The sequence below is a fragment of the Fundulus heteroclitus genome, chromosome 3 (assembly GCF_011125445.2).
Source record: "Fundulus heteroclitus isolate FHET01 chromosome 3, MU-UCD_Fhet_4.1, whole genome shotgun sequence".
NCBI lineage: Eukaryota > Metazoa > Chordata > Actinopteri > Cyprinodontiformes > Fundulidae > Fundulus > Fundulus heteroclitus.
Window position 1 is genome coordinate 19,577,919 of NC_046363.1, and position 26,688 is coordinate 19,604,606.

The 26,688-nt window shown below is 38.9% G+C and overlaps 1 protein-coding gene across 1 annotated transcript; it reads right to left on the reverse strand.

Annotated features, from left to right (window-relative positions):
• Positions 1–3,074: 3,074 nt before the first annotated feature.
• Positions 3,075–26,688, reverse strand: LOC105920918. Its single transcript, XM_036132107.1, has 23 exons — positions 26,651–26,688; positions 18,217–18,365; positions 14,104–14,162; positions 13,069–13,443; positions 12,713–12,985; positions 12,321–12,620; positions 9,474–9,854; positions 8,563–8,850; positions 8,174–8,467; positions 7,372–7,413; positions 6,835–7,173; positions 6,437–6,733; positions 6,229–6,337; positions 5,729–5,776; positions 4,475–4,501; positions 4,333–4,392; positions 4,228–4,254; positions 4,108–4,146; positions 4,002–4,028; positions 3,866–3,904; positions 3,721–3,774; positions 3,603–3,636; positions 3,075–3,249 (listed from the first exon to the last, which is right to left on the reverse strand). Exons 3-23 carry the CDS (start codon positions 14,144–14,146, stop codon positions 3,223–3,225), a joined length of 3,123 nt encoding a protein of 1,040 aa, XP_035988000.1. The 5' UTR covers positions 14,147–14,162; positions 18,217–18,365; positions 26,651–26,688; the 3' UTR covers positions 3,075–3,222.

Consider the following 26,688-nt stretch of genomic DNA (forward strand, 5'->3'; position numbering starts at 1 on the left):
GTATTTTGAGATGTGTTTTTTTTCTTTTTATTTATCTGACCTGACTTCCAGTTGTTTGAACTTAAAAATAAGGTAAGGAGAGAGCCTGAAAAGTAAGTCTCATCTTTATTACTTGTTTTAACTGTAAAGAAATAAAAAAAAACAGAGTTAAAGTTCTAAGTTCTAAACTTAGCATCACTAAAGCCATGTTTATTCTCTATTTTAAATGTAAAGGGACAGATAATGCTGTTACAGCTTTTTGAATAACACACTAAGCCATGATAATTGCCTAATATATTGTAGGGAAATTAAAATGTAGTTATAGGAACTTAATAATTTGCTGAACGAATAATTTGAACAACTAATTTTTTATGTATTGATTCTAGTGATTCAGTTCACTTAAAAGAACCGTCATGCTCATCTCTACAGATAATTATGAGTAGGGGGGTGGTCCGGATAGCCCTGGACTGCCAGTCCTTCCCAGCCTGTGCGCAGCAACACGTAATTGTGCTGCTGCAGTGCAATGTGAGTGCAAATAATATTTTTTTTTACTTTTTTACTCATTGTCAAGTTATGGTGGAGTGGGTAGGTATAATAAAGTAGTCCATTTTGTTCACTCTTCCCAGTGGCTTGTAGCTTGTGCCTGGCTAGCGGCTCAGGTAACGCATCGTTTTTAATCCAACTAATCAAATTGCACAACGAAGGAGGTCTGTGGGAATGCTTTATTTCTACCAAATATGTGCCACAGATCCAGGGCCAGTTTGGTAGACATGAGAACACACAGAGAAGGCGTGAAAGCCGCAATTTGATCTCACTTTGGATCAGATAAACAACCAACCACAAAATATGAATCTGTAAACATCATTGATGCTGGACTTGGGTGCATAAAGCTGGGAATAGCCATTTTCAGTGGTGTCTGAAGACCCCCCCATGCACCCCCCTCCCACTGCCATTGGGAGGAATGCTAATTCTAACCATTATGGTAATGCTAATGCTACCAGGCAGCCACCTGGCAAACAGTACAGTTAAAGGTTGGAATAATGGCAGGTGAGCATGAGTGCACCACCTACTGGTGGGGAGACGTTAAAGTTGTATCTAGCTCCTTTAATTAAGTGGTTGGTGAATGTAGCGCTACTCAGTTTAATTTGTCTTAGAAATTATCTAAACTTATTTGTAACAGAGCATATTTTTTATTGTAATTCTCTTTTTACTGCTTTGAACATCTTATCAGTGAATAATCACCACTAAACAAAGGCATTTTGTGATAGTGTTTAATTTTTGAGCCAATAAATGTTCTATTCTACCCAAAAATCAGAGTAAACATGAATTCTTATTCAAGGCCAAAGAGGATCCTTTTTGAGAATCTTGATACTTTAGCTCAACTTCACATTTATCAAGTTTATGAACTTTAATCTTCACTGCTTTTTCTACCATTATCAGTGTCATAATTCTTAAGCTTTTGTTTTTGCTTCCAGTTACCAACTTTGATTACCTGGGAGCTTAGTGCAAGCTCCAGAGTTTTTGCAGACGTTTTCCCCTCAATCAACAAGTTGAAATGACACAAGTGTTGTGAATGGAAAAAGAGGAAAAGCATCTGCCACTGTGACTGCACAGGTCTTTCGTTTAGAGGCGTAATGTCTTCTGAGGTAAGAATTATAGATATTGAAGTTAGCCTATGTTCTTTTGGTAATGTTTCAATGGCAGCAGAAACCCTACAAAATAGCCAGGTGAACGAGAGCGCGCAGCGCGTCACACCCACCCACATGTCCATAGGATTCGGCCCAAATCACTCTTTCATGAACTAAAAGAAAAAAAATATTATCCTTTGAACTTGCACTAAGCTCCTTTAATTATAAATGTAGCTTTTACTGTATTAGCAACTGCAAATTTTTGTGTGTAAAAAGTTAATTTTAATGTTGATTATAACCTATCTTGTGTGATAGACCTTTATCCAAGGCCTGCACAATGTTGCAGTTGGTAGCACTGTTGCCTTGCTGCAAGAAGGTCTTGTGTCAAATCCCAGCCTGGAGTTCGGCTGGAGTGTTCTCAAATACATGTTCTCCCTGTCAGACTATTCTCTCCAGGTAGTCCGGCTTCCTCTCACTCCAAATTGCCCTTAGGTATGAGTGTGCACATGATTGATTGTTCTGTATGAACTGCAGAACTGTGTGTCTGACAGGGTGGTCAGCAACGCGGGGGCTCCTCAGGGGACTGTCCTCTCCCCCTTCCTCTTCACCCTCTTCACGTCAGACTTCAACTACTGCACTGAGTCCTGTCACCTTCAGAAGTTTTCTGACGACTCAGCAATAGTCGGCTGCATCGAAGAGGGTGATGAGAGTGAGTATAGGTCATTGGTGGGCAAGTTTGTCACTTGGACGGAGCTGAACCATCTGCAGCTCAACGTGACAAAGACTAAGGAGCTAATAGTGGATCTGAGGAGGACAAAAACACCTGTGATCCCTGTTTCCATCCAGGGGGTCCCTGTTGACACTGTGGAGGAGTATAAGTACCTGGGAGTGTACTTTAACAATATGCTGTACTGGACCAGGAAGACTGAAAAGGGCCAAAGCCGACTCTTCTTCCTGAGGAGGCTGAGGTCGTTTTACATCTGTGGGACGCTGCTGAGGATGTTTTATGAGTCTGTTGTTGCCGGTGCTCTTCTTCACTGTCACATGCTGGGGAAATGGGCTGTGGGCACACACTGGCCCAGCAGATGAGCTCCTTTAGCAGAAGACTCCTCTTACCCAGATGCACCACTGAGCGCCACAGGAAATCCTTCCTGCCTGTGGCTATCAATCTCTACAACGCCTCCCTCAGTTATCCTAACCCCCCCCCCCCCCCCCCGCCCCCCCTGTAACTGTCATTTATGCATTCTCTGCACTGTAACAAAGTAATTTCCCCCTGGGATCATTAAAGTAAGTCTGAGTCTGAGTATGTCTCAATGTTGCCCTGTAATGGACTTGTGACCTGACCAGGGTGTACTCCGCCTCTCGCCTAATGCCCACTGGAGATAGGCACGAGCAGGTATAGATGGATGGACGGATACCTTTATCCATTATAAACTTGTGGCAGGATATAAATAAACAAGGCATAAATTATTAATAATTCTTTATTTCTTCCATAAATGAAATGTATAACTTTGCCATTTAGCTGAAAAGCAGAGCAAATGAGAACAATAAATTGAAACTTGACAGGAGAAATACAGAAAGTCTCATCCAAGATGATGCGCTGGCTCTGTTGTATTCAAATATTTCCATACAGGTTACCATCCTGTAAAAAAAACAAAATAAAAATAAAGGCAAACATTTAGACTATAATTGTTTCATAAACTTTATTCATTTCAATTGTTTTACCTAAACCCTACAATAAAATGTATTTTTGTAGAACCAAGTAACCTGACAAATACTTTCAACAGATGTTGAACTATTTGGTCGAACAAGAGATCATCATGTTATGAACAGTGGAAGCCTGATACTTTTTATATTAGATCATTCGAGTACGGCATTATTGTGATAATGATCGTCAGAATAGTCATTTTATAAATTTACCTGCATAGCAAGAAAAAAATACATCAAGACAGCCTTATATTAGCTATATACAGTAATATTCAACACATAACCAACCTCTGGTGTTGGGGGAGCAGGTCGCCTTTGCTTACTGAATGAAAGGAACAAAATAATTATCAACCAAATGAGTCACAACAGTCACTTGAAGCCTTAAAGAAACAGTTGATCCACTCACTTTTTTGGCGAAGGAAAACGCTGTTTGTTACAGATGACCTTTTCTGTGTTGGTTCTAGCAAAAAAAAATAAAAAAAATGACAATGTCAGATTTGATTCTTTCTGGTCATTAGAAGATGCTTGTGAAAGACTGGTTAAAAACTTACAAATAACTGACACTAAGGTCATCCAAACGGTTTTGGCGTCTGCAAAGGGTATAAATACTGTAATTAAAATCCACTTTTGATTTTTATATTAGTGAAGGTCTGATATTCTGTTCTGTAACAGAACTGAAAATTATACCTTGAGAATCTATTCCAGAATGACTGCCTGTAAAAGAAATGTTTATCTAGTAGCAATTTTAACAGTGATACTAAGAAGATCTTATTCCACCAAAAAGTGCATCTACCTTTGATTTTGCCACCCAATTCGATCATCCTCTGTTCTTCTGAAAAGAATAGTGTTGTTAACATGAGGTTTTTTAACCAAAAATTAAAAGCGGGAAGGGGTTTCTTTTCAGTGTTCTTACCGAGAAAAACGGCTCCAAATTGATCTCCTGCACAGAGAAACTTGTTAATTTAATTGTGCATCAGTTGAACTCTCCAGGCTGAAAAAGAGCATGGCGGTTACTCACCTTTTTTCTGGCCTTGGAGGTTTCTCTCCACCTTCCTGAGGGTATCTTCTGGGCATTAAACTAAAAAGAGTTTAGGGTTTGAAATCCATCAATTTAAAAAAAGCAAAAATGAAACTCTACAAAAAGGTTTAAGCAAAATTACCTGGACAGTCTATCCCACAAAGACCTCCTGTGAATGGGCGTGTAGGTATGCACATTAGTTAATCAACAAAATCTTCACACAGTTTGGCTGTAATTTCAACATCCTTTTCAACCCGTTTATCATTTTAAATTTAAATATCTACTGTAAGGTTATTGCCGTCATTAATTTCCTATGGCAAGCACTTAACATTACAATATTCGAAGCAAGGTGTTTAGTTTGAAAAGCAAGAGAACTACTCTTTCTTCACCTTTTTGTATAGAAAGCACAATTTAATTTTTGAAGACAACATGCTGTGAGCATGTTGTGAACAAGTTATATAAAAACAGAAGATGAAGATGATGATCTAAATATCATCAGCAGAACAAGATAAATCTACAGTGTTTAAGGTATAGTCCTGTTAGTCCATTATAGCAGCTTTCTAAAACTCTGCTAACCCAGGGTTGGAGCAGAGAAAGGTTGTCCAGAAACCCCAGGGGGAAAATGTATCAATTGCTGTCCAAAAATGTCCTAAAAATTCCTGGACTTCCTTATTTGTGAATTAGTTAGGTTAAACACAACCCCGATACTATCACAGACCATGCTATCTCAATGAAATTTAGTGTGAATTACTTTCTGATGAGCAATCTTTCTTTACTATTGTTAGAAATGTGTGCTGCTTCTTCAATTGCCAAAAAACTCAATGATAGGTTGCTAAGCAGATTTCTAAGAGCTTTTAAAAAAACTGAGTTGGATTGAATACTTTGAAACTTAAAACAGTATATTATAAAATTAAAGAAAAAATAAAACGATTGCTGAAAAAAAAAAGGCCACAATAGCCTTGGTTTAAGCAGTTCACTTAAGGCTGAACAGTCTAATTTTTCACCAGGTTTCTAGTTATTAAAACTATTTCTGGGTACCTGAAGGTTTGGTGGAAAGATGTCAGATGTAGTGCTATTGTCTTTATTTACTTATATTTCTTGTATATGTGTGTGAAATTTACTTTTCTGATAATTAAGATGATTAAGTTCAGGTGAAAAAGTTTTAAAAATAAAGTGTTAATTTCCATTTAAGAGCATTTAAGAGCACACAACTGACACAAAGAAGATTGTGGGCATGAACTGTCCTTTCTTTTGTTTGTGTTGTAAGCAAATTTAATCAAATGGATCTGCTCATCATTGCTTTGACCTTTTCTAGAAATTAAATTTGAATTTGAACATACATTTTGAGAATTCCTGGTATTTTATAAATAAGTTTCCAATGAGGTTAAACTCTTGCCTTTTGTCTGGTCGGGGTGGTGCCCTCAGAGCATCATCAGCATGTTTTCTGTTGAGAAAATTATGCTGTAAAATCAAATCTTTCATTTGAACTTAAGTTACTCTAATTCAGGGGTCACCAACATGGTGCACCAAGTAGCCCCTGAGGACTACTTGGTGTACATTGTGCCCACGAGCTGCATCTAAAACATTATTTTATTCTGTTTCTCTTCCTGTTTATTCACATTTGCATTAATGTAGGTTTAAAAATGACAATATCTATAACAAAGTACGAAAATGTGTTTATTTTACATAAAGTTGAGGTGAACTCTGATTCCTTTTAGTTCAAAGGTCAGCACTGGTAGCCCTTCTTATAACTCTGTACCAATGAAGTAGCCCTCAGTTTCAAAAAGGTTGGTGACCCCTGATCTAAGCGGTCTCAGTTATGAAAGCTGACCACCAGCATCAACGCAATAGAAAGAATAAAGCAAATATCATTAAATTCTGAGCTTAGAGCTTCACCTTTTCAGGTGGAAGACTATGGCAATCACGACAGCTAAGAGGATCAGAACTAACAGGGAGACTGGAACAACCACAGGAACAGATTTCTCCATCTGGTGCTTCAGAGTTCCTGGTGAAGAAAATTTATAATATTCATAATGTGAATAACTCAGTTCCGTGAATCAAATGCTTTTACCACAAATAAAGTAGATTTATGTTGTTCTCTAACCTTGGACAATTAATGTGACCATGCTGGCTTGCTTCTTTCCCCCCCAGAAGGTGGCGGTACAGGTTAGGTTTTTCAGTCCATCTCCTGCAGCAACCATAAAAGTAATGGTGGACGTCCTCTTCCAGACACCTCGTGATACCAAAGTGTCTGAAACATCATTGTTGATAGGAGGGACGCTCCATGAAATCTCTGGAGGGTGTGATGAACACGAGTGACTGACAGAACAGGAGACGGTCACAGTCGAACCAGCATTCACTTGTGCTGGAACTGAGCTCATCACTGGTTTGTCTGGAGAAGCTGAGGATTAAAAACAAAGACATTTGTTATTGTTCACAGTTTAACAAGAATAATAAAATAACACTTGTGAATAATGCAAAACATTGGGAAGTTTACTGCACCTTTCATGACAATAAAAACACAGCTCTTGTTAAATCTGTAGTCATTGTCTCCTTTCTGTGCGTAGAAACAGAAAGGCCCATTGTCAAAGGGTTTTATATCATCAACCTCCAAGGAGCAGTCTCCTTCGTTCAGGTTTCCAACAATTCTGGTTCGATCCTTAAAGTGGTCCAAAACATAAGTCCGGGCGTTATGGTACACCATCCCCCCAGTTTTTTTGTGCCATATACCACGGGTCATTGGTTGATCCTCATCATCATGGAAACTGCAGGGGATTACCACACAGGACCGAGTCACGGCACTGAATCTGAAAGGGACGTCAGCAGCAAGGACCCGGTGAGCTGTTGGGGATAAAAGGACCTTTAAAATCTAATAAGGTGGCATCAGAAATCACAGAAAATGCAATGCGGAACATAATATTAAAGTTCTCTACAACATTTGCAGCCAACATGTGAAATCATACACAGAGAGAAGAAGAAAAAATAAATAAGTCTTTCAATAAATGTGTCTATTATGTGGAAACAGAATAGTGCTGTTACCATTTTTGTAATTCAGTTCTTCTCCAACTGGTTCCTCGTATTCTGTAAAAATTTATAAGTTAATCGTTTAAATATTTTGTCATCAGGATAAGCAGACATGTTTGATGGATGTGGGGTGTTAGCCCCAAGGCTAAACTACAGCTCTGTCTGAATTAACTAAAGCATAAAAAATCCAAACTCAGTTTATTGAGCAACAATATCTAAAAACCACTGTTTGCTGCAATTAAGTTGAACGTCTTGTGATGCTATCACAGCATGATGCTCTCCCCACCATGTTTCATGTAAGAATGGTTTGTTTTAGACCCCTGTTTTGCACATAAGTCAGAAAAGTTCAGTTATGGCCATTAATGGCAGGGCCCTTTCTTCCAATTTTGCTTTCTATTTTCAGACGATGGATAGAACAGTGCTCCACAAGGTGTTAAAAGTTGAGGATAATATTTTTTAACTTTCCCTGGTTTAAATCCTCCACAATGCCTCCTATCCTATCTGCTGTGGTCCTTGGTCTTTGTTTACCAGTGTTCTTTAACAAACCTCTGAGACCCTCACACAATATATTTTTGTTCTATGAGATTGAAGTACACACATCAAGTAGTGACTACTTCGTCTGGAAGATCAGTGGTTGTACTGGATTTAATTTAGGTGTACATTTTGATGATTTTAATTTATAAAAAAAAATACAAAAACACAAATGATGTTGTCCCTAAGCTAATATTGAAAGTCTAATTCCAACAGTCCCTTTTTTTGTTTAATAAAGTTAATTAATTGATCTAATGGACACTGTGTGTTACATGCAAAAACTCACTTTTGATTTGCAGAACTGAGGACTCTGAGGTTTCTCCAGTGATGAACCGTGCAGTACAGGTTAGAGTTTTTCCGTTGTCTCCCAAAGAGCCAATAAACGTCAGATTTGACTCAGTGGTGTAGGTGTTGCTGGATATTTTTCCGTGCATTAATACATTCTGCATGTCTGAATAGTTCCATTCAATTTTTGGTGTATTTTTCTTGCACTTGTAGGACACAGAACAGATTACACTCTTTGCCACACCTTCGATCACCTCTCCTGGAGGTTCTACCATTTTAATTTCTTCATATGGACCTAAGCAAAAGTAGATTGAGAGATTGTATTTTTACTTCTAAAATGACTTTAAAATCCAACAAGAATATAAACCAAAACTATATATGTATACTTACACAGAACATGCACTTGGAGCTCACTCTTGGCTACTTGTCCACTAGAATATTTCACAGTGCACTCCAGCTTGCTGTGGTCTTCTTCTACTGTCCAAGTTCGCTCTATTGTTCTTGTCCAAATGCCATCTGACTCCAGTGTGTCAATGATGCGGTCTGTTCCAGGTATACCATTTAGAGACAGTACAGGAGGAGCAGAAATACATGTATGTTGCACTTTACAGGCAACTCTGCTTTGATCCCCTACCCTAGGGACATCAATGATGCTCATTTGTGGTTCTGGTGCTTGGTCTAAGAAGTCAAAAAAGCAAAGTAGAACTTAAACTATGATGATTTTAAGGTAGATATTAAAAATTGTGGTGAAAGTATGTTCGGAAAGTGAAACAAACTATTTTCATTCAACTAAAACGTTTGCTTTCTGCTAGGAAATGAGAAAGACTGAAACAAGCTCCTTGCTGGAATGAAAATAACTTTAAATGGAAATCTGCAAGGGGTAATCATAATTTGTGGCTTAGCTATAAATAAACACTACCAGTCAAACCAATTTGGGCTCACCTTCTCTTTCAGTGTCTTTTCTTTATTTTTATTACTACCTCTGGCAACTCCTTCAAGACAGTTGGAAAACAATTTCAGATGATTAGCCTCATGAAGCTCATCAAGAAAAGGCCAGTAGTGACTAAAGCAGTGATCAAAACAAAGGAGGGCTATTTGGAAAGAGCTAAACTATACAAGATGTTTGAGTTTTTTTGACAATTTTGTATTTCATACATAATTCTATATAGTTTTGATGTCGCCATTATGTTTCAGCAATGAAGAAAGTCACAGACATAAGAAAAAGTCACTGAACGACTATGATAAGTCCGAACCTCCGACTGGTAGTGTGTGTATATATGTGTGTGTGTGTGTATATTTACCTCTAACCAAAATTTGAGTGCTTTTATCCAAAAATGAAATTCCCCGCGAATGGTAGAAAGTAATTGGGTTCTTATCGACCCATGGGTAAAGTCGATCCTGGTTGTGGGACATCTCCAGTCTGTCTATTTTAAGACTACAATTTGTCTCTGTCACAGAGCCACTTAAACTTGTAATCCCATTATATCTGCTCAAAATATTTCTGTAATTTTGGTTGAAAACAGTTGGGCGTCCATTACTCTGGTGCAAGTACCATATAACTTGGAGGCCATCTGGCTGTGATTTACTGTATGTAAACTTGCAAGGAATAACAATACAAGCCCCTCTTAATCCTGTTATGCTTCTTGGCGTAGTGAAAGACCAATCCAGATTGAGCATGCTTCCTGTGAAAAAAGAACAAAAACAAATGGGTACAAAGTTTTGCCACGTTAGCATATTAACCTTTTTACTAATTTGAAGTGATCTGCCCAGGAGAAACTGTAAAAGTCTAAATCTGTAAGCTACATGTTAAATCTGTGCTATTTCAATTTGTTTCTCTTTCTTCGGGTACATGTTCTCTGGTGGCAGCAAAATAAATAGCCTGTTGGAACGATTAAGTTATCTTTAATCTTGGATCTTTACTTGAAGGGTTTAATGCCAAAATGTTATGTGACTCAAACCAATAATTCTGATTTTTGGATGTGACACTATAAAGTTATTAGCAATTGTAGGTTCTTTACCTGTAGAAGAAGGACATCATATCACAGTGAGTTATTAAAAAAGTGAAGAGAATCTCCAGGGACTAAACAGGATTAAAGCTTTTGTCCAGTGTGGTTCATGCCCCATTTTAGCTCATTTTAGCTATTTAAAATAAATCTGACAATGTTTATATCTGTGGGATACTGGTTTACACAATCAAACAATGACAAACTACTTACTATGCTAAAAGTGTTTTAGCAGAAGTTTCCAGCTGTATCAATCTGCCTGATCCACTGGGACTTGTTAGTCTGTTTAGAGTCCACCAAGAGTTTTCTGATTTTGCAAACAAGAATTTTTCTCATTCTCTTGTGTTTCCAGGTTTCATAGTGACATGAAAACTATCCCAATGGACTCATGATCTGCCGATTGGACTGGTCAGGAGTCTATTTTTTAAATTTTGCATAGGTACAAAACGGGCACTAAATCTAAATCACGCAAAGGCAGCTATCTATAAAGAAAAATTTGAAGTCATTTTGCGGGTTCTCACGTAAACTCTCCCCTATGCTTATGCTCATTTTGGAGTCAGGGGAAATTGGCAACACAGATGCTAAAGTGGTAAAATGCAACCACACTGCATCATGAATTCTCTCAGATGTTCCATTTCACTCCTTATGAGACAAATGATGTAGAGCTGCTCGAATTTACAATAAGCATTCAAATCGACAGTGTTTTTCATGCTTGCACTGGTGAGCCATAACTATACATTCGGACCTTTCAAATTAATAAAGAGGCTCATAAGCCAACTTCAAACTTAAATGCCATGAGACATGCTCCTCCAACACAGGGATTTCAACATAGCGCATGGCTCTGTGAATCAGAATCAGAATCATGTTTATTGCCAAGTAGGTTTGCACTTACTAGGAATTTGACTTAATATTGATGGTGCAGACAAAACAAAATAGATAGAGGATGTATTGCGACGTTTAACAAGTTAGAAAAGGTTAATTAAATGTGGCCAACAACATATGTGCTTTAACCTCTGATTTACATATTTAATAAAGGCTGTTCTGGCACATTTTTGCAAAGTTTCTTTGCTCTTTTCTCTGTGGTTGCCATAGTTAAGCATGAAATAACAACGATCAGCTGACTCAATCAAATACACATATGATTGATTGATTCTTGGTGTGTAGAGGGCAGAACATGAGGTGGAACGTGGCACGGAAATGTTCAGTTGTGGTTGTGATTTATGAAGCGAAAATGCTTGCTGGTGTATGTTTTATAAATCAGGAATTTTTTTCTCTGCAGTACTCCATTTGAGGTTTTTGGGCTTAAGTAAACTTTTAGCATAGATCCTATGCAATGTTTTATAAATGAGCCTCCAGGTGATCAGTCAGATCAATACCACCTGGCATAATTTATCAAAATTACTTTACAATGGTAGAATCAATTATGTTTGGTTGATATAACAGCCCCATATTTAACAATAACCTCTTTTGAGAGAGAAGACATTCCATATTCCCATGATGTGAACATTTTCTGTTTGGGATGAGCTAAAATCAGCTAAAACAGGGAATCTGTCTCCAAGGCTTCACTTTACAAATTTACTTTTTGTTAACAGAATACTAATTATTATTAGTAACTGTTTCACAGATTCTCACATATCTATTTCCAAAAATCAGTCGATAGTCCACCACATTGGCGACAGTCATGCCTGCATGCTCACCTCTAAAGTTCAGAATTACCAGTTAACACAAAATATATGTTTTTGGATCATGGCAGAAACCAAGTACAGAATCTCACATCATAAAATTATAATCATACTTTAAAAGTTTTATGACAAACTGGAGGTGAATCAAAAACCTAAATCTGACAAAATATTTAAGGACACTGTTTCTAAACAAAAAGTATATGCTCATAAAAGGCGTCAATGAGAGCATCCATGCATTTTTGTAAATTTTTTTTTAACAAAATATTATTTCAAAGGAGACAACCATGTAAATCATGCAGTATTCATTTCATAAAACAAAAACAAAAAAAAATATATGACAATAAAGTATTTTTTTAGAAGCAGTTGTTATTAATCAATTGAAGACATGACAGAAAACCTTTATCATAGTCTAGTTCTTATAAAAATCTAAATACTTTAGCTAAAAACAGAGACTTGTACTCACTTTTAACCGATATGGTAATGCTCTTCTCCTGGGTCTGTCCTCCATCAAATCGTGCAAAACATGTAAGATAATGTCCATGGTCTTTGGCTGATGGTGTGAATGTCAAAGTGGAAACAGTTGTCCACATTGTCCTCCATGATTCTTTGACAGTATTACTGCTAACAGGCATGTTAGCATAGTTCCACGTGAGACTTGGTCGATTGTTGGAGCAAGTGTATGAAGCTGTGCATCTTACTGTGCTTGGAAATCCTTCAAGATATTCACTTGATGTAGGGCTGATGGTCAAAGGCAAAAAGGAGCCTGAAATACAAAGAGCAAAAACACAGATAAACAGACTACCTAATCCTAGCCAAAAAGAGATGTTGATTTTGATCTTCAGTATTATCACTTACATTGTGCATCTAGAGTTTTAGAACTTCTTGCTATTTTACCACCTCTGTGCTTGGCAGTGCATTCCACGGTTTGGTGGTCTCTATCTAAGACCAAAGTTCCTGTTAAGGTGGTCTTATAATAGCCATTACTTATATGCGTGTTTGTAAGTGCCTTGTTGAAACTGAGCTTTGGGGGATATCTGGAACATGTGTGATAAGTAGAGCATTGCACTGTTACAGAACTGCCAACTTTCCTTTCGCCGGTGATCATAATCGTTGGCGCTTCTGGCTGAGCTACAGAGGAAATGTAAAACCATGAGAACATATTCAACAACATGCTAATGCACTGGTGTTCTAGGTTTGAACTGAAAACATACCAACTACTTCAATTGTTACAGTTGTCTCATAGAATGCGTATGTACTTCTCCCAACATTGTCTGGATCCACCCAAGGATAAAGCACTTGTCTGTGGTCATTCCAGTTTACCGGTTCTATGTTTAAATCACATTTCTTTCCATATGTATCAGTACTGGTTCTTCCTTTGTATATCGAAATGATTTCATCTTCATTTTTGTCATAAACCACAGGATATCTCATTCTATGATACTGGTACCAAACAACTCGAGTGGGATCTGTAGGTGGATACCTGTAATAGTCAAAGCTGCAAGGGATAGTGAGACAGGAACCGTACAATGCCTTAATATTTCTTGGCATTCTGACATGCCAAGCCTGGGATGTCGAGTAAAGAGATCCTGCAAAAGAAAAATTATCATAAAAATTACTGAAGCAAATATGTCACAGTTGCATCCCATTCAGATGATGTTAAAGGAGCAATAAGCAAATTTCATCACTAAGTGGGATGTTGAGCACTGTCTGTAGACCAAAACAAGATGTGTGATAATCCACGCTTCTCTTTACCTCCACTCCGGCTGCAACCTGGGCAGCCCCCCCCCCCCCCCTTTCTCCTCCCCGTCTCACCCACCGCCTCCTATGTGCAGACTTGCAAATGATAAATACACACCAAAACAGCATGACCTTTTGGTACATGTGTAGTAAAGAAGTAACTCATAACTTTATGATGCTCTTAGCAAGAGAATGTTTCGATCCGCTGGACGTGCTCTCCGCCATTTTGCTCCTACATTATACTGCTCTAGTGGAGGCATTTTATGGGCAGGAAGGAGCTAAGCCCTGAGTAGCAGCTATTCACATGGGTGTACATGCAGGTGCGGCCAGCCCAGCTTGTAAAGAAGAGACTGGGGAACAACACAGACAGATGGTGTGTGACTTCATACCATATCTAAAAAGATACCTTTTGTTCTTTCCATCACGTTTTTTTGTTCTTTCTATCTAAAATAATGAATTATTGCTTATCGCTCCTTTAAATATTGCTCTATTAAATACTAAAAAGGTACCCAAAAAACAGAAGTGCAGGAGAAAATGACCAAACCAAACCATCTTGAGATGAGGGTACCTGAAAGAAACAGAACAAGAGCATTATTGTTTTCATTAAACTATTTATCCTTAAAGATAGGATGCAAAGCTTTTTGTCATTGTTAGAAACAACCTAAAACTGCTTTACAAAAAGGAAAAAATCTAATAGCATTATTGGTATGTAGTAAAGTGTTTCATTTTTACAATAAGGCTGTAAAAAGACTTTGAAACCATCTCATACATGGTGTCTATGGTTTCCTTTCCCCATTTCTACTTCTAAGTTCTCATTTTAATATCTTACCAGAAAAAACGGGACTTTGTAATGTGGTTGCATGCTTTGCAGTATGCATGTCAGAAAATGGCTACTTTTCCTTCTCCACCATTTCTTACCCTACAAAGGGTCATTGACATTTTTTGACAGTGGTGTCTTGGTTAAACTTTATTAGAACTATTTTAAAAATAAATTAAAACAGCATAAACAAACAACTCATACCTCATCATCTGTAATTATGAATTAAACTGACCTTACCAAAAATCACTTTCTTTATAAATATTCTTTCAGATTAAGTCTCAGAAAACTTTAAACAGTGAATGAAAAAGGAATTAGGTAATTAGCTTATCTAGTCTGTTAACTTCATTAATTTAACATGTGCCAACTTTTTATATATCATTTTCTCATTTCTACTATTTTGATTAAAATCTTAAGAACGTGGAAGGACTTAAAAGTATTTACATTTTGTGCTGGCGGCTCATGATCAGGTCACCAAACCAAAAGTGTAAGCCTATTAATCTTAAAAGTTTAAATCGGCGCATAAATCTGATTTTCCTGTCGTTTTCGGTTAGACATTCAATGACCTCCTAAAGGCAAAGGCAAAATACTTTTCTGAGTAGAGCATGATTGTTGAGATGCACGAGCAAGGTCTCTCAAGTGCTCCATTGTTGCTGAGATAGGACACACCAACAGTGATTTCCTTAAATCTTCCTGAGTCTGATGGACAAAACAAATAAAGTAAGTAATTTGCTTGGTAGCTTCTAACAACCCTTCCAAAGAAAATAACCACTCCAGGGGAGATATTATTTCTATGGGCATCTGTGCTCCGTTCCAGACCATATATGCCCTTTCTGAAGGCATCTTCTCTTTAAGGAGCAACATCCTGATCAGCTTGCTGCAAACACTTGCATCACAGCTTTTTTTTTTCTTACTTTTTTTTAAGAACAGTGAGACTAATCCTTATTTTGGAGAAACTTACTTATGTTTTTTTTTTGTGGCAAAATTTGTAAACTTTTGATTATCTGATGCATGCTTAAATTTAATTTCCCATGAATTGACGGCTCTGTTCTGACTCTTGCTCTCGTTTCTTCATTTAGCATTCAGAGTTCAGTTTATGACTTAGGATTCATCAGTGTGAGATGCAAAGTTTTAAACTTTTTCTTCTTCTTAAGATTTTATTCAGCAGTGTAGCTGTGTACACCTATTTCTTCAATATTTCCTGTTTAATTATCATCCAAATGTTCAATACAGTTGTGTCATTTTACATATATATTGCTTTAATGCCCTACAACAGATTTCAAAGACTAAAAGTAGCTCTTAGTGACGTCATTTTTGGAAAAATCATAACATTTCCCAGAATATTTTTCTTAGAAATTTACCTCAGTAAGATAAAAGTTATCCACTGGCCTTTTCTTAGGCCTTCAGAAGGCTCCTAAAGTGACAAAACGTAAGGAGTAGTGAGGAGGACTTTTAGAGAGGCTAAGAGTGTCTTAAGCAGGGAAAATGTTGGAAAACAGAGAGAGCTGCTTGGCTCATCCACTACCTTAACAGTGGAGGAATGAACAGGTTAAGTTCCTTAACAATAATACAATTATAATATTTAGATAAGATAAACTTTATCATCCCCATAGGGGTAAATTAATTTGTTCCAGTGGCCCGGTTAAAAGCGGCTACACCTAAAGTCATTTTATTGATTATAAATAAGAAAAATATGGGATAATCATAACTAAAATATGGATACATTTACAAAGAATATTTAAAAGAGGTGAAAAATTATTTTCTCAATTGCATATTTTCAGTAGCCTAAATGGTCATCTAAGTTTGCTTGCGCGATGCCGTCTCCTCACAGGCTGGTGCGTAAAAGCACCAAGACACACAGAGAAAAATGTGCATGATCTGCAGGAATATGATTAAAAGTCCGCCTGTTTGTGCCGTGATCCAGGGACCAATTTAACTTTCAACACCCTTTCTCCTCCCAGAGATGATCAGACAGATGCTCTACTTTTCGTTTTTTTTTTGCATTTCATGTCGATCATTTTGCTAAATAAGACCGCTTTATACAAGTAGGCAATCCTAGTAAAATGTTGACAGGTGGGAGCACATTAATATCAAATAGACAAAGGTAGTAAATTGACTGTGGGGGAAACATAAAAATAAGCAAATCAAGATGAGGATCTAAGTAAGGTGATTCAAAACGTTGTGATGTTGGGTGACAGTCAATACATTTTGCTAGTTTTTATCATCATGAGCCACTCATTTCTCTCCTTTGATTACTGGGAGCACATTTGTGTGCATTTTTACTTGTACTATCCACCAATCACAGCTCTTAAAAGACACTGCCACACCTAGCAACTGGGTCAACCACACCTGCCCACAAATATTTTTCTTCTAATTTCCTTACTCAGAGTCAGTCTCAGCAACTATCTGAATCCCTCTTAAGCTAAGACTCATAGGTAGGAATTTTTAGGCTAAGACAGGAGCTCTCTGAAATGATTGAGCATCTTTGTGAATAAGGGCACAGGTCTTTAGCATGAAATGTTGTTATTCTTGTTAATCTATGCTTCTTTAAAAGTCTAAAAGTGCTGTATAGCAATGTTCACAGTGAAAGTGACTGTGTATTTGCAGCTTCAATATAATCAGCTCTGCACGCTGTACTTTTATTGTCCATTGTTCAGAGTGCAGATCAAATGCTGCTCATCAAACATCCAAAGCAAGTGCTATCTTTATAAAGAACATTTTTTTTCTAATTTCTATTTTTTGTCAACACAAGACTAACTGCAGCCACATGTAATTATTCCCGAGCCAAATTGTCAGTGATATATGTCAAAACAGAGAGGAACTCCTCTTCGTTCATCACATCTGTCAGTGTAAAAAAAGACATACACTACTGAGTCTGCAACATCTTTGCTTCATGTAGACTGTGATGTGCTAATTACTGCACTTAAAAGCTACACAGTATATTTGGCATTGATTTATCCTATTACTATGATTCCAACATGTAGCTCAGGTTGGAAAAGGAATGTTTATGTGTGGACTATTCCACACACATATTCATTATATTCTTTATTTTATTGTCCCCAATTTAATTATCAAAGCACATTTTGCTACTGTATGGAAAGCCATTTATGACGTGAAAGAAGTGCTACTTCTCCCAAATTGGGCCAAGTAATCCGGATCCCTACACAGGAGGAACTTTCATATTCTAACGATCCAGTTGTTCCTTCCTTATAGACGCCAGTGTTACACGCACTTTCAAGCTGTCATTACAAAACAGTTGGGGAAAGAAACTGCCTGCAATAACGAACATGTAAGCAATGTTTAAAACTTGTGAAAAGCAATACAAAAAAAATCATAGTTGGTTCAATTTATATGCCTGAGCAAAATGCTAATTTGGAATGGTTATTATTGTCTAAATTACAAATTATAATTATATATGTAAATATATATTTAGTTAATTTTTTTTATAAAAACATACAAAAACATACAAAAAAAATTGTTAGATATACCGTGGCACTTGACAAAAATATTTAAAGAATTTTGTTTTGTTAGGAATAGACAATTTTTTTTCGTCTACGGGGATAAAAAAAACGGGGTGAGATTTTTAAAAGCATTTGGTTCAACATTCACAAAATAAATAAATGATTTACCATTTGTGTTCTTTCCATTAGAACATTGTGTTTCAAAAATACTATCCAGATGACTTTCCTAAACCTGAATGAATTGGTATTTAATCTTTTTTAGTTTCTTTTATTTGAGCAGTCAATTTAAGTTGTAGAAAAGAAAAAGTTATTTGCCACAGTCCTGAAAATCAATAGTGACTCACCTCCAGATGTGGATGCTCAGAAGACGTCTTTCAAAACGTCCTAAAAGCTCACAATTTCTTAAATCCCTTCAAAAAAGTGTGGGTGGATGACACAACATGTTAACTTAAAAGGTCGTCTTTCCTATAGAGGATATGGGCAACCACACCTCCTTGTATGAAAAAAGAAAGAAAATACAGAAGTGAAAAAAGGCAAATTATGTTTCCCTTGCAGGAAATTAATACCAGCATGGCATGGAAAGGCAAGTTTATTTGTAGAGCACATTTCAGGTACCAGGCAATTCAAAGTGCTGTACATGAACAGAACAAATAAAAGAAAACATCACAGAGGAAAGTACATTGCAGTGGAATAGCATGGTGCTATTTTTTCTTGTTGCTTACTATTTTGTTGATTAACCACTCTATTGCCAATCTTGTGAGATTCTTTTCACCTTAAAGTTTGTGTTTGCAATTTGATTTCCATCTGCTGAAAAGTCATTGGCTCACAAAAAAAGTTTTTGGTAAAGACGAGGCAGCCACTACTGGTGCTGGCCTGTAAGCGTGCATGAATATTGTTAAGCTGTTTATAGAGAGTATGGGAATGTAGATCACGGATTTTCCATCTTTATCATTAGCCTGCTATTTTTTATTGTAAGTCTTTGGAACTTCTACAACAAAAAGCAAAAATAAATGTAATTTTCTCAACAAGAGAACCTAGAAGTTGATGATGTCCTTCTGGAGATTGACCACACTCATACAGCTGCAGTCTCAGCGACATGCCTGACAGGTCTTATCTATCCTATGTTGAGCATTTTTGTGCATTTTGTGCAGAGAGATAGTTAAAAAACATTGAAACTTCTTTAAAATCACTGATTTGTAATTCCTGTTATAGACACAGGCAGACTCTAAGTCAAAAGCAGAATATCATGATCGTGTATCAGAATCGGACCCAAGATTCAACCACGATAGGTCAGTGACTTTACAGACAGTTTATTTCTAAGCAGGGTAAAACCAGCGTCGGCTCTCGGGCGTGCAGCTCTCATTACGACTGGAGCTTCCCTGGAAGCAGAGGGACAGGTCAGAGACTGCTGAGGCAGGTTAGCAATGTAACAGACTGACTAACCTGATAACGAGAGCTGCCAGGGCGCGGAGAGATAGCTGGGAGTGTTCGGGGCAGAAGCCGTCCGCTGGCAGATGGGAACGGACCGTTGAGCGGCCGGCAGCAGGCAGACGACAAAGGGTTTTCCAGGGGCTTAAGTCCAGTGACAGTCCGGGTCCGGTAACGGTTAATCCACAACTCCAACAGAGGTACAGAGGGGAAATCCAAAGAGGGTCCGGGTTCAGATCCAGGTCCGAAATCCGACAGAGCAACAGGCTTAAAGGGGATAGGCAGGTTCCAATACTCACAGGCGGGCCGAGATCAGAAACACGGGGAATCAGTTCAGAATCCAGAGGCTGCAAGGCAGAACTCAGGCAGGCAGGATAACCAAAACGGGATCGGGCAGGCTCAAAAAACAGAGGGCAAAACAGGTCGGGCAACCGACAGGCAGGTTTTCAGGAATAGTGCTGGAAAGTTCTCATCGGTTGGCTCGAACACGATCTGGCACTGGAGACTGACAAGGACGGGGTTTTTATGCAGCTGGAGACAGGTGGAGCCAGTAGAGGTTGATTGCAGATAGGTGGAGACTGAACAGGTGTGACTGATTAAGAGCAGGATCAGCTCCAGTGCCAGAATCATCACACGTGACACTAGTGCTGGTCTGATTCATCATATGACACACCTGTGCAGCTCTGCCCCATTCTCATTAGCCTTCAACAGATCCACCTGATCAGATTATACAGATTGGTCAGGAAGTTTCCTATCTAAGGAAACCCAGCATCAAGTCTTGACCAGCAGCATTCACTCCTCCTGAAGTAGCGTAGAGCCACACGGACAGTCGTCTGCACTGTCCATGACTTTGCAGGAATCGCTCATACCGAGCAAGCATGAAGTGACAGTGGAAAGAAAAACTCCCCATTAATGGGAAGGAAAAACCTCCAGCAGAACCAGGCTCAGTATCAACGGTCATCTGCCTCGACTGACTGAGGGTTAGAGACAGAGCAGAGACACAACACGAGAGACAAACAAGCACACATTGATCCAGTAATCTGTTCTACATTAAATGGTAACAGCGTGTGATCTGTCTTCCCTTGATGATGACACAGCTAACAGAACGCCAGACCAGGTGTACCTACTATGAAGAAAAAAAGAGAGAGAGCAAAATGTTAAAAGCTGAAATGACAAAAAGCAATTCAAATTGGAGAACAGTAGAACTCAGTAGAGTGAGAAAAATAGACCCTGATGTCCTCCAGCAGCATAACTACAGAGATAGCGCAGGGTAACCTAAGCCACTCTAACTATAAGTTTTGTCAAAAAGGAATGTTTTAAGCCTAGTCTTAAAAGTAGACTGGGCTTATTGATCTCAAACATCCTAAATGCTGTAATTTGTTAAACAACATAAAATCATTAGTCTATCCTGTCTTTTATCAAAGGGTCTGGTAATAATGGCATAATGATGAAGGGGCATATCTTCTTGTGCTCATTGGCCAGACTTTGGAGAACTGACTACCCATATGTAGTGGTAAAAATTGACTTCAAACATTGAAGTAGGTATAGCATCCTGTTCCTTAAAAGTAGCCTACATCTCAAAATATTAGAATATCGTGAATATTCTATTTTTTCCCTCCTGCCCCTGCAGCTGATCCTGCGTGGATTGAACAGCTAACCTGAGCGTCTAAAGTTGCTCTTGGAGGGAGGAGAGTGTCCTCCCGAGTGGGTCTGCTTGGTCAGGTTGGCCAGAGTGTTGGTCTGTCATGGTTTTTAGGTGTTTAGCCCACATGCAGCCCACACTCGGGAGACAAAGAGCAATTCAGAATATTTATTATTGTACAAACAGTTAAAGTGGGTTGACTGAGCGGGAACACACGGGAAAGTGGTGCTGGAACAAGCTTGAGCGATCTGCTGGGAAAGGCAGAGGATTACTCGGGAGACAAAGAGCAATTCAGAATATTTATTATTGTACAAACAGTTAAAGTGGGTTGACTGAGCGGGAACACACGGGAAAGTGGTGCTGGAACAAGCTTGAGCGATCTGCTGGGAAAGGCAGAGGATTAGACAATGTAGGAGGGGGGATCATATAGAAGCAGGAGTAGCGCTTACTGCCGGGCACCGAGACCTATCCGGGCGGAGTGGAGTGGAGAGACAAGCTCAGCAGGAGACTTCACAGAGAGGCTGCAGGTGACGGAGTGATCAGTGGGTGGGCTGGTGGCCGTTAGAGAGGCCTGAGCAGTGGCATGGTGGATGGTTCGGGGATAACTGGAGGAACCAGGGAAATCCAGAAGGGAATCCTCAGCCTGGCTTGGTACCACCAAGGGATCACAAAGTAAAGCCTGGAGCGGGGTCCAGGATGGCGAGAACCAAAAACTTGACTCAGAACATCAGAACCAGAGAAGGCACTGAGAGCGCTATCCAGAGCGTGAGGCGATCACTCAAGGTTAACACTCTGGCGTCCTCCAGCCATCCGAGTGTTGCTTTTATGCTCAGCCGCACGCTGCTGAACAAGCCGCAGGTGTGTGCGCCCCGCCCACCTGTCAACCGCAGTCACCTGTGGAGAAAGCAGAAAAGGCAGAGCTGGCAGAAACTGCACGGTGCTGCCTGCTGAGTCCTGACAACTACTCTGGATAAATTTTGTCATTTACAATGTAGATACGACAAACCACTCCCTGTGTAAGCACTTGTGTTTTTCAGAGCTTTAGTTTTATTTGGTTTGTTTAGTGTCTCTTGACACATTTGTTCATAAATCTATTTATTTAGAGTTCTCTTTAAATGTTAGTGTTCAGTTTAAACTGTTGTAGTTAATCTTGAGCTACTGCTACTAGTCCACTGCAATGTGCTTTCCTCTGTAATGTTTTCTTTTTCTGTTCTGTTCATGTACAGCACATGAATTGTCTTGTTACTGAAATGTGCTAGACAAATAAGCTTGTCTTAACTTGAAATCTACTGTGAAGTTTCCACAAATAATGATTATTTGTGGTACCAAATCATCCACTGGTGTAGGTCTACTGTGGTTTCTGAAATTTAAGAGCGCCTCCTGCTCCTGACAAGCTACATGTGGATGCTGTTTTCCTTTTGCAGCAGGACTTGGCACCTGCTCACACTGACAAAGTTACATAAAGCTGGTTCAGTGACCATTTGTGTTACTGTCCTTGATTGACAAGAAAACTCGCTTAACAGAACAACAAAGAGAATCTGTGGAATTGTCAAGAGCAAAGAGAAAGGAGGATGAGACTCCTGACCCAAAAATGCAAATGATCCGAAGGCCGCTATTAAAGGAACCTGCACTTCCATGCCACGCTTCAGGGATGCCGTAATTCATGCAATAATTCATGCAAAAGCCTGTCAAACAATTGAGTTAATAGAAATTACTAAAGTTTAGGTTTTCATTATCTGTAAACCATAATCTTCCGAATTACACAAACAAAGAACTGAAATATCTCAGACTGTGTAATAAATCCATATAATAGGCTATGTAAGTTTCTCTTTCTGAAATGAACAACAATCATCGAACCTTTTCAAGATATTGTGAGGGATTTTGAGTTGTTAATAATGCCAATAATCATAATCTTGATTTTTGCTTGAATTTTCCAAGTGCATAGTAAGTAAATGCAGCTGTCTGGTTAACGTTTATCATCACGGGAGTCAGTTAGAGTCCAATGCAATACAGTGTATCTCTGGGGTAAGGTTACTGTTAAAAATAATGTTTATAAAAGTAATTTCATTAATGTAAGTAAGAAGTGGATACATTTAAGATTTATATTTTATCCTTACAGTTCAGTCACACAGAACTGGAAAGGCTGCATTTGATCTGCAAATAATACAAACTGAAATTGAGCAATGCTTTAGCAATATGAATCACAGATTTAGGGTTGTGGATGATTTTCCCTAATACTAATCCACAGGAGTAACTAAAGTAAAAGCATGTGAGGAATACAAGAAACAGCGAGCAAACTGTGCACACAGACTTTAGTTAGCAGGATATCCCACAATTCCTTGCATCTTCTGCTGCGGCAAACGGAGAAGTTTTGTGCAGAAATGTATCTTTTTCATGCCACTATTAAATGTAGGCCCTGCAATAGACTGGTGACCTGTCCAGAGTGTATCCTGCCTCTCGCCCATTGACAGATGGAGATAGGCACCAGCACCCTTCGCGACCCCAGCAGAAATAAGCGTGTCAGAAAATGGATGGATGGATATTAAATGTAGTTTAGAGATGTTTTTAGGTGAGAAATTAGACCTCATAACTTCACCTATGCAGTCAGTTTATCAACAAATGTGCTTTGGAGTTTTCAGAACAGCTCAGCTCCACTGACAGTCCACAGTTTCTGCAGGCTCAGTTGGGCAGTTTGAGAATGATTTTCCCTGTAATTACACCCTGATCCCAGCAAGTCACTTTACCTGGTATCTGTTTTTAGCATCTAAAAGTCTGATATAATGTATTTTAGTATAATTGATGTATAACAGCAAGCAAGCACCATACAATATAATATACTTTTTTTTTTCCCTGGAGATTTTTGACATTTTAAGTCAAAGTAGTGTCAAATAAATTGTGTCATATCAATATTATTTGTCTTCCTAGAAATGTTTTGGCATTGTACAGTAGTGATGGGTCGATGAGGCGTCATGAAACGTTTCGACACATTGCAACTCTGTGCCGATACTGTGCCGATACTGTGTCACTGAATACTGACACCTGCTGGACCTTAAAAATCCCTACAGGCAACCTGGTTGACAGAGTTAACTGACACTGATTTGATGACCAAGTATACACAATACAATTTAAATCATTGTATGTTGCATTGTATTATTTTATATTTTCATTTGAATAAACATATATTTGATTTTTTTTAGATACAGTCAATAAATAATGTGAAGGAGGATGCTTGTGGACTGGCTTTTTTATTTTTTTTTACAAATGGTTGATCGGGCGCTGTGTTTAGTTACCTGACTGATATCATCTGTTCTGAAATCGGACATGCTGAGTATGACAAAGGGAGGAAAAACTACTCAGAGTAGCAACTTTCTACTCAGTGTAGATCAGCCGTTTTTTCTGAAACGACGCTCAGAACAAAGACGCACAGCGCAACCCGCCCAACCAAAAAAGCGTTGCAGAACCCATCCATCAGTGGTGCGCTCCGATCAGCACCTGGCGCTCACAGAGCGAGACTGTGGTACAACACCATCACACCAGAGTTGCAAAATAGTTAAAAATTAACCATTATTAACCGTTATTTTGTTTACAGTTCAGCTTGGATTTGATTTACTGCGCAGCATAAGCTTTGCTGTGCGCGCTGAATCCAGATGCTGTGCGCGAATGCACACGCGTGCAGCTTAGAGGGAACAGAAACAGTTTGGCGCGTCAGTCAGTTCGAAACAGGTGATGTATTGGTCACGTGACCGAAACAGTTCCTGTATCGGTCACGTGACTTTTCCGTAGCAATACACACATCGACACGGGTTTTGCTCTATGAGACCGACACATGCGCCGACGCATCGGTGTTGCCGGACCCATCACTATTGTACAGTATGTATAATCATAGAGAGAAAAATATTTTGATACAGTACATCTTAATGATAAAACAGAGCACTTTCCCTTTCTGTTGTACATAAAAAGTGCTCGTTTCCCTACGATTAGCTATTTGTGTAAACCTTATTTATTTGTGTGTAAATGTTTTATTTTCCATTTTGCATTGTTTTTGTCATGATTTAGGTTTGTGTTTATTTTGCTTTTATTTTTCTGGACATTTCCTATTAGCCCCTCAACCCTCAGCCACCAGCCACTATCCAATCAACTCAACCACAAGTCAATTAGCCCACATCAGCTCCACCTGCTGCCAGTAATTACTGTCAACTCTGGTCACCTGTTCGCTGGCCTACATGTACCTGCCTCAGTCATCCACTCACTGCCAGAACGTCTCATCTCATCCTTTGTGATGTGTCCTGCCTCTACCAGTTCCTTTGTGCTCAGCCAGCTGGACTTTTCTGTTAAAAGAAGTTAAAAATGTTCTGCCTTTTTCCTTGTGGGTTCCAGCCTTTTGCTCTGCCTATTCTAGTGGTTCCTTGGTCCACGTCGCCTGTTCTGGTGTATCGCTACCTGAATCTTCTGATCCCCTGCTCGTCCCTGCCTGCCTGCACCATCAGCCTTTAAATCCTCTGATCTTGTCAGGTTTCACCCGCTTCTAGTCAAGTCTGGTCCTGCTTGCCTGCCTCACCCGCCATTACTCATTCTCTCACAATAAACCTTTTTAAAATAACATAACTCTATGTCTGAATGAATATCAGGTTCACCAGCAGTAACCATTACAGTTTCATGCCAGCAGCTTTACAGGAGGAAAGACCACAGTTCCAGGTATCCCAAATACTCCAAGTGATCCTCTTAACCCTCTTGTTTGGCCATTCTCTGCTCAACTGTCTCATCTCCTTTTACAATTGTTTGTAATGAAATTGACCTGGCTGCGGCGACCCCAGGTTCTTATGCTGAATAATGTAGTGTTTCTATTGTAGACTTCTGTAATAATAAAAATACTCTTGAAACCGAAACCTATATTTTACCATATTTAATCTAAAAGGCAGAGGGATGTTTTAAGGCCTCACTACTGGGCTCTCATACAAAACAACACAACGGGCAGATTTCTGGACGTGAGAGAGAGCCCCGTTAATTCCTCACAAATCAGATATATAAATATATTCAAAACATATATTAATATTTGCTTCTGATTAGACAATCCAGGTATCAATTCTTTGTACTTGCCAGACAACTCTTGTTATTATAATAAATACATCCATCCATTCATCCATTTTCTGTCACGGTTGTCCCTTGTGGGGTCGCGAGGGGTACTGGTGCCTATCTCCAGCATTCAATGGGCGAGAGGCAGGGTACACCCTACCTAGACAGGTCACCAGTCTATCGCAGGGCTATAATAAATACAATTTATAACAATAACATCTTGTTTCTGTGTGTGCTATCATTTCTGTCATGGGTTTACCTAATGATGAAATAGGAAAAAGAATCAGTGTTCAGTAGTTATTGTCAATTAATTTTGTTGTAAAGCACCAGGTCAGTATTCAGTATACTGTTCAGTGAGGGGAAACTTTGTCTCTGTTTTTAACCCACTCCTCAGGGAACAGTGGGCTGCCACGCTGAGTGGTGCCTCAGGGATCCCAGGGGCCTGTCTGTGGGGCTCCACCCAGGTTCTTGCAGCCAACTCAGAATGCAAGAGCCCTGCTCTAACCACAAGACCACCACTCCCCCACTATAATACAAAATTTGCATTTATACACTTCTAACTTACATTTACAAAGTCACTTTTATGAACACCAATATGTATTACCCGGTGTGAGCTCAGCTGTAATTGTACTTACCCTGTGCCCGGAGCAAAGTAAAGCTGGCAAGAGAAAAT

Bases quoted from the DNA above. Each gene is read 5' to 3' on its own strand.
- LOC105920918 (XM_036132107.1), bottom strand. From the start codon at position 14,146: ATGGTTTGGTTTGGTCATTTTCTCCTGCACTTCTGTTTTTTGG. The intron at 4,147-4,227 runs GTAAGAACACTG...TATTCTTTTCAG, and splicing joins ATTTGGAGCCGTTTTTCTCG to AAGAACAGAGGATGATCGAA. The intron at 3,250-3,602 runs GTTGGTTATGTG...TTTTTTTTACAG, and splicing joins CTGCTCCCCCAACACCAGAG to GATGGTAACCTGTATGGAAA.